Source organism: Clupea harengus, chromosome 16 (genome assembly GCF_900700415.2).
Source record: "Clupea harengus chromosome 16, Ch_v2.0.2, whole genome shotgun sequence".
Classification (NCBI taxonomy): domain Eukaryota; kingdom Metazoa; phylum Chordata; class Actinopteri; order Clupeiformes; family Clupeidae; genus Clupea; species Clupea harengus.
This window is the reverse complement of record NC_045167.1, coordinates 1543743-1552241: the sequence shown is the minus strand read 5'-3', so window position 1 is coordinate 1552241 and position 8499 is coordinate 1543743. Positions and strand designations below refer to the sequence as shown.

Here is an 8499-nt window from a genome sequence, read left to right as displayed (position 1 = left end):
CCTACCAATTATGGTGTGTTTGGATTCCCTCTCGACAAAAAATAAACATAGGCCGAAGCCTACACCATCTGGTGGATTGGAAAGGAAGTGTAGCTTATTTTTTCACTTGCAAAGATGAATCGGGATATGGTCGGATTTTTAATAACATTTAGCTCGTTCTTTATTAGTCTGCAATAGCATGAGGTAACCCTTTGCCTATGAAATGTATTTGCCTGATATCACACACACACAAAAAGGAAAAGAAAAAACAAACAGTGATAACTGTGGAGGGAAGAGGCGGACTGAGGCAGTTAGGCCGTTAAAAAAAAAAAAAAAAGTTTTAATAACGTCGAGGACATAATTCCCACAAACATACATTTTTAATCAAACTTTTCCATTTCCACTTTACAAACATGAAAAGAAGGACAATTAACTGTGCACCATTACATTGAAAATGTGACAAAATGGCACTTAATTGTGAAATGAGAAGTCATTATCACATGAAGAAAACAAAACACTAGAATTACTTCCAAAATGTACACTTTATCCTATTATACAAATGTATTACACTACTATGAATCAATACACCCCTCAAAGAAATGTACAGAAACACCTGAAAGAATGTCATGTAAAAACATATATCAATTTCTCTACCCCCATCTTGCTGAAGTATGTGAAGTATCACAAAGCAGAGGAACCATGGGGGGACTTGTATACAATTCCTAGAGTTGTGCCCACTCTAGCATCTGGAGTCCTCCACACCAACAGGAGCATAGCCACCTTTATATACCATGGACTTTTCACCCTCTGGGGCAAAGATAGCCAGCAAACTCTCCTGTTCCTTCCTTGTTCTGGGTAAGTCCTCGGAGGGTGTTGTAAGTTTCCGAATACGCTGCATGGGGATGGGCAACCATGAGACTTACTACAAAAAGGTTACTGAAATGTGATTACTAGAATATCAATAATATGAACTCTACCTCTCTCAGAGTTCCTTCTGTGGTGCAGATTTTGAAGACCATCCACAGTGGAATGCAGATCATAGAGGACAGAGCCAGAAGCCAGCCCACCATATAACCCCACCAGGGATACACATACTCATTGTTGTACTTCAGCGGAGTGTACTTGATTAAGGAAAAAGCAAACGTGCCCTGCAACAGACATAGCATAGGGACAAATAATCTTATTTTAACATTTCACTTAGAAGAAGTTTTACAGCATAATACTATGACAATCAGTCAGTAACATTTAGACAAATGGGCAATATAGATATATATTAATGTAAAGTAACTCAGAAAATATTACAAATAAGCACTCACAATGCAAGTCACTGGAGTGAAAAACATCCAGCAATACTTGATAAAAGGTCCTGGCCTGTATCCAATCATGTCCTCAATATTGTCATAGAAACGATCAGCACCTGAAATAGCAAGGAGATTATTCCACAATGTAACTACTTATAAAACTAAATTGAATTACATCAAGTTGAAGTGTTAGCTGTCTGTGTCTGTGTCTGTGTCTGTGTCTGTGTCTGTGTCTGTGTCTGTGTCTGTGTCTGTGTCTGTGTCTGTGTCTGTGTCTGTGTCTGTGTCTGTGTCTGTGTCTGTGTCTGTGTCTGTGTCTGTGTCTGTGTCTGTGTCTGTGTCTGTGTCTGTGTCTGTGTCTGTGTCTGTGAACAGGATTACGCAAAAACTACCAGGCAGATTTCCATAAAAAATTGGTGGAGGGGTGTAGGATGGGCCAAGGAAGAATATATTACTTTTTGGAGTGGATCCAGATCAAGGGGCAGATGTGCTGAACATTGCGAGATAGGGCACTTGGCTTGGTGGAGGTCTGCACTCTCTGAGCGCCCTTTTAGTTATACGGTGTAATTGAATAGGTGGCGACAATGTAAATGTTACAGTGGATATTCACATCCCCTTACCATACACCCATGCAATGCAAACCGTCTCAAAGATGGCCATGAAGAGAAGACACATGCCACTGGCAGCATAGTAGTCAAAGAGCTGGAAGACATACATGCCACCCTGTAGAACGACAAGTTTGCCAAATTTGTGAGCGATCTTGTAGGAAATGTCCAGTTTTACTACAGATAGCAGATGGGACAAATTCAGAAATCATGAATACAATTCTCAGCCACTGCGGAACCTTTGGGATAGCATTACCTCCATAAGCATGATCAGCCCCACCAGGAAGGACAGAAATGAGACGGCCAAGAGGAAGAGCTCCCTCCGGTTCTTCTTGCGGAACACAGCTGGGTACATATCAACTATGGCTGTCACCAGACTCTCCACACACACAAACTAGTGGAGACAGAATATATCATCAAATTATCAGACTGTCTTTATTTATGTATGTATATATGTATTTGTATATATATAACATATGTGACAATGAGAATTACAAAGTCGATTGACAAATACCTGGCTGTCTAGCCCCAGGAAGATAATCATGATGAAAAAGCAGCATGCCCACAGTGAAGAGAATGGCATCATAGACACAGCACGTGGGTAGGCAATGAAGGCAAGCCCAGGGCCTGAGAAGTATCAAGAAGAGGAAGTTACTCTATAGTCTTACTACTTCCCCATAACAATTGTGCGTAGAGTGACTCGAAGCACATATACAACCAACTCAATAAGAATGCTTCATCTAGAGAACATGTAATAAACGGAATGAAAGGAAAGAAGAAGAACTAGAAAATGCATTTCCTGAAGGAAATACCAGTGCATGAAATGCAAAAGTTAAGAAAGGAAGAAGAAAAGAAAGAAGAGTGAAAGAAGGGAAGAAGAAAGGAAAGAAGAGTAAAAGAAGGAAAGAAGAGAGGAAGAAGGAAATAAGAGTGGAAGAAGGAAAGAAGAAAGGAAAGAAGAGTGAAGAAATGAAAGAAGAGTGGAAGAAGGAAAGAAGAGTGGAAGAAAGAAAGAAGAAATGAATGAAGAGTGAACAAGAGTGGCTCTGGATAAAGAGAGAGTGAAGAGGGAAATATTGAAAGAAGGAGAGAAAAATGGAGTGAAGCAGAGAGATGGAGTGTGAGAGAAAGTAAACTGAGAGAGATAAAGAGAAAGATGGAGAGAAAAAAAAGTAGAGTATGGAAGGTGTCTGTTAATATTCCTAGTTATACAGTTGAATGGAGAGGGACAGAGAGAAGAGGAGCCTTGGAACCTTGGCGCAGGTGTCAGTGAAGCACAGGTGCAAGCCAGTTTAATGACCCTATTATGATGTCATAATGGCCCAATGTAAGTCAATGGGAAAATTTGTATTCGTTTTTCTTTAATATCTTAAAAAGTATAAAGTCCAGAAAAATGAAAATACATAGCATAAGTGTCCTTTACAAGATCTACGCGACAAAGTTCGAACGAAATTTCTACGTTAAGCAGTTCGAGCTGAATTAATCGCAGAAGTCGGTAAGAAGAAGAAGAAGAAGAAGAAGAAGAAGAAGAAGCCTAGGAATAACAATACAGGGCATTTCATGCACTGTAATTATACTGCCACAATTAATACACACCAGATACTGCAACTTCAGAAATGGGAACATTTTGCTCATAAGCCATGAAACCCAAGATGGAGAAGATGGCAAAGCCAGCCACAAAGCTTGTTGCACTGTTGAGGAAGCACAAGGCCAAACAGTCCCTGCAGTACAACATAAAGAGCAAACACAGACAGAACAGTAATAAAGCCACAGCAACAAGCAACTTGGAATGTGAAAGGCTATTAGACGGCTGCTGTAGATACGAGCTAAAAAGCTTCATTTAACCCACATATGATGTAAAACTAAATAAGGACGTAAAAGAACAAACTTGATTGTGACTATGACCTGTAGCAGTTATTGTTGTATTTGTTATAACTTCCGAGTGCCGTCATGCATCCAATGCAGATAGCATACGAGAAGAAGATCTGGGTACCTGCATCCATCCACACCTAGAGCCAAAAAAACAGAGTCGTCTGGTCAAACATCACGTCCCCTGAAGTACTGTCTCTATTCTCATGATACGACTCGAAAGTTCAACACAGACTGTAAACTTTAATCGATTACTTCAGGGTAAAACAAAATGTAATTGAAATATAGATGAATCGTTAGTACTCATGAAACACTTTCAAAACACGGACTAATCATTAGTTAATACTTTCCTTGAATCTGATATTTCATATTACTTTTACCACTCTCCACAGATTCTAACAGCCAGAGGAAATAAAAAAAAAATAAGGCTCCACGTGATTCAGAAACTCTTCCAGGGGTCACTTAATTATTAATTATAACTGTCACAGCAGCAGTCAATTGCAAACCAGTTTGCTTCACGTCTCGCATTGATTAACCCACAACCACAGCCATCACCTATAGGGTGAGAGGAATGGGTAGAGCAGATGGCCATGGCTAAGGAGGATGTCGTGTACCTGCCCTGAGGGTATCTTTTCATTGGGCAGGTGAAGGCTGAAGGGTCTAGTGCTGGCAGTCCAGCAGGCTCAAAACCCTGTAGACAAACACAAGACTTGGGACGAGTTCCTGCCAAGCTCTTTGAAACACCACCGATGCCCTTCAAGTGTCACTGGATTCACATTAGACTTTCATGCAGGAAAGTGCACTGATATGAGTTGAAACCTGCCTTTTAAATACAGTCCTTTGGAAAGTCAGTTTACTGTTTATTGACTAGATATCCGAGGGTTTTTGGAATAGTTAACTGACGGTTTTCTCAAAATGTAACTGAAGTGAAGTCAAGTAGTGATTGCCTCTTAGTGGATATGAGACATTTTGTGTCTTTATTTGAACGGATGCCACAATCATGAAAACTCCTCAGGGGTCTAGTCCCTGTGGCCCTGCTGAGGTGGAAACTGACTGGCCTGAGGGAGCATGCCATTTAATCAGCTCAAACGAAGCACTGTTTTGCCAAACAGCAAGAGGTTTCCTGTTTTTTCACCCACAGTATTAAACCCAGATGGATCCAGAGGATATGTTTATTCCCAGCAGACAACCCGTGGGCGAGGAGCTGCACCTGCACAACTTTTGGACTTACAGAACAATGAGCCAAAAATTCTGTATGTTACAATCAATAAACACAAAAAAAATCTTGTAATCTACAACTACAGCATACTCTTCTAACGAAAAAAATAAAAAACAGTTTACACAATCTAGTGAATCAGTGTCACAAGCTAGTGATATCAGTAGATGTTCTACAGTACCTGCGGATCAGCTAAACGTCCCAAATCAGGATAGAGGTAGAACGCAATCCCCAGGGAAGCTCCAGGTAGAGTAACCCCTCGGATTAGTAGAACAATCAGCATGAAATAAGGAAAGGTAGCAGTGAAGTATACTACCTACAAGAAAATGGCTGGATTTAGTCCCTTTGGTATTACATACACAAACCAACAGCTGTACATCAAATTCCTTCCTAAGAAAGTATAGAGATTTTTACTGATGACATCATGATTAACATAAAGAAATGTCAAAATCAACCTAAATCCCACCTTTCCAGTTGACTTAACTCCTTTCCAAATGCAGAAGTAACATAGGACCCAGGCAATAAGTAGACACAGTGCCAGATCCCAGTTCAGTGACCCCATTTGGTCAAGTCCTGGGGAAAGTCGCAATGCCCTTCTCCTGTTTACAAAAGAACCATTCGGTATTAGCTTGCAGTTTGATTTTCTCTCAATAGTTCTTACTGGGTCATTAGTTGAGTAGAAATGGTCACGTCTAGGTGACCGAGTACTTACTCCCAGAACTCCATGACAGGAGAGGTAACATTTGGCTGCCGGGTGATGTTCACAGAGTGGTTTCTTCTCTGAAACTCCACACAGGTGTCTTTCAAATGAAATGCAACACAGTGTGAGTGACCACCGTGGGAAATGGAGACAACTAATGTAGCTAATCAGTAATTGACTAATATCTGCATAACTACCGGCACTCTTTGATTTCGATCTTGGTGCGCTTACCTGTATTCCATGTGTTGTTGCAAGAGGCCCAGGGCAAATCCCAAGCGAAGGAGTGGTAGAAGTAAAAGATGCCCCAGGCCAAAACAATGATGTAATAGAAATTCAACAGGCAGACAATAACCTGTGTGCCATAGCCGATTCCTATGTATGCAACAGAACACAACATGAATGATGCAGCAGAAAATGCAGCAGTCAACATAATAATAATAATAATAATAATAATAATAATAATAAAACTTTATTTATATAGCACCTTTCATGCTAAAGAATGCAGCTCAAAGTGCTTTAACATAAGGAGATCAATATACAGCACAGCAAAGAAATGAATGGATTTGGAAGTATTGATATTGTCGCCGCAATGAGAAATGTGCTTTAGTGCTTAGTGCTTTAAATACCCTCAAAGAGTGGGCTAATCTTTCTCCAGCAGGTGATACCCCCTTCGCTGGTGAACTGGCCGAGAGCGGTCTCCAGAAAAAACACTGGTACTCCACAGGTGAAGAGGAAGATCAGGTATGGAATGAGAAATGCACCTGAAATCAGAAGCGATGGAATGCCGTAAAAAAATACACAAAATATTTATTAAAAACATTTCTGTCTTAAAACAGCATTATGGAATTTTGGTCAAACACTAGTGAGCTAGCTACCAACCTAAAAAGCATGCAAAACCCATACATACCACCCAGAGCCCAAAGCTTGCCAAGATGCTAACTGGTATCTTTTGGGGATATTGCTGATGAATAGTGCAAAGCCTGGACGGCTAGTGGGAACGGTGTGTTTATCTGTCCTTCACATGATCAGATACCATCAAAATGAATTTGAAGATGATACCAAAGGTAGTTGCTCATGAAAACATACTCCAAAAAGTGGCAAATTGTTGCTTTAAGTTTATATGTTAATTTTAAATATATTTATTTTCGTTTAAGTTCATAATTAAAAGTGTCAACACAACACTTAGTATGCAATGTGTCAATGTCCTCACATCAAACCCCCCCAAAAGTACCAAATGTAGGAGCAGCTGCTGAGGGACTCTGGCCACTAAGTCCAAACAGCTGTGCCTTTCCTTGACTTCTGAAGTTTTGACCTTACCCCCCAAAGTCTATCTAAATAAGGGCATCCAAGAGAACACCTACACAAGCACTCCACTTACAACATACTTCTTTCGGTATAATTTACTAATAAGCGTAAGGAGTGCACACTTAGTATACTTAAGTGACTGTGTTGAATTCCTCCATTCATCATACTGTACATGGAAGACTGCATAGATAAGACTGAGTGATGCAAACCTCCTCCATTCTTGTAACACAGATAGGGGAACCGCCACATGTTTCCCAGGCCAATGATGGACCCAGCGACTGACAGCACAAACTCCAGCTTGTTGCTCCACTGGCCTCGCTCCTGCAGTTTGTCTGGATCAGACATGTTCTTATTTGTTCCACTGGGGAGACCTGCTTTTACTCCGTCCCCTGTATTGTTACCGAAAAAAACAAAGGTGCCATCAAGACACTCATTAAGATTTTCTTGATGCTTAACCTTCATCAGATAAAACAACCTTTGATAATATATAACACACATTGTGCTGGTTCAAATACAAACCGTAAAAAGCCTGGGAATTATAAAAAAAAAGGTGTGAGATTGAGTGAGCTTTTATAACAATCAGTAATCCAATAGATTCAGCATTAATCTGCAGCAGCTATTAAATACTGTTTTAGACCCGCATGAAGACAACATTAATCACTTCTCATTGTACAGGTTACATTCTATAGTAATCCGCAAACAAACAGAAACATTTACATTTAGTCATTTAGCAGACGCTTTTATCCAAAGCGACTTACATATGTGCGACTTACAATGTATACACATTTTACATTTACACTGATGGCACACTGCACATCAGGAGCAATTAGGGGTTCAGTGTCTTGCTCAAGGACGCTTCGACAGGGAATTGAACTAACAACCTTCTGATTACTAAACGACTTATTTACCCCCTGTACCACTGTCGCCCCATGAAAGGTAGAAAGAGTATAAAGGTTGTATTGCTAATATGTAAATGTTCCAGTCCTGACCCTACAGAAGAGCAACACAGTAATTCAAGAGAAGTGTGGGTGCAGTTCAGATCAGCACTTACCGCTCATCGTGTTGTCTGCTCCAGATTCTGGCTAGACATCAAAAGTGGTGAACAGATATTCAGAATTTAATGCCTCGCCAGTGGAGGTGGGAGGTTCCTCCTCAAATGCGGCCCAACCTTCCCAAAAGACCAATCTGGATCCTTCTAATCCCCCATACGAACTCCAAAGCACCACCTCTCTCTTTCTGACATAACAGATGAACCGAATCAATCATTTCTTAAAAGGTGAATGGAGTGAATCTGACTTGTGACAGTTGTTGGCAATGTTTTAAATAAGGTCACACAACACCTCACCCCTACCCCCCCCCCCCCCCCCCCAAGACCCAAAATTAAAGAGAGGTCAATATGTCGTGGACAAACCTGATCTTCTCCGAAAATAACCTGCATTAGACATTGCTGGGTTTGTCAATTCTTTAAACATTAGATCATGTCGAAAAATAGTAATTGCTGACATTTTCTAAATTAGACATTTC

At 40.5% G+C, this 8499-nt stretch overlaps 1 protein-coding gene across 2 annotated transcripts; it reads right to left on the bottom strand.

Moving 5' to 3' along the window:
* Positions 1–135: 135 nt before the first annotated feature.
* LOC105904109 (sodium- and chloride-dependent GABA transporter 2-like) lies at positions 136–8325 on the bottom strand. 2 transcript variants are annotated; one of them, XM_031583012.1, is made up of 15 exons: positions 8027–8325; positions 7185–7364; positions 6297–6431; positions 5902–6042; positions 5683–5770; positions 5437–5569; positions 5152–5286; positions 3791–3894; positions 3482–3606; positions 2400–2512; positions 2142–2279; positions 1901–2003; positions 1296–1396; positions 957–1127; positions 136–871 (listed from the first exon to the last, which is right to left on the bottom strand). In XM_031583012.1, the coding sequence occupies exons 1-15, from the start codon at positions 8031–8033 to the stop codon at positions 719–721; spliced, it is 1827 nt and encodes a 608-aa protein (XP_031438872.1). In that variant the 5' UTR covers positions 8034–8325; the 3' UTR covers positions 136–718. The 2 variants fall into 2 exon arrangements, with proteins under 2 accessions (XP_031438872.1, XP_031438871.1); XM_031583011.1 differs by lacking the exon at positions 8027–8325 and having other exon boundaries at positions 7185–7679.
* Between the last annotated feature and the right edge of the window lie 174 nt (positions 8326–8499).

Excerpts from the sequence above, each read along its gene's own strand:
- LOC105904109 (XM_031583011.1), bottom strand. The coding sequence starts at position 7,473 with ATGTGTGTTATATATTATCAAAGGTTGTTTTATCTGATGAAGGTTAAG. Across the intron at positions 5,570-5,682 it reads CCTGTCATGGAGTTCTGGGA|GAGAAGGGCATTGCGACTTT; the intron begins GTAAGTACTCGG and ends TTTTGTAAACAG. Across the intron at positions 2,280-2,399 it reads TCCTGGGGCTAGACAGCCAG|TTTGTGTGTGTGGAGAGTCT; the intron begins GTATTTGTCAAT and ends TGTCTCCACTAG.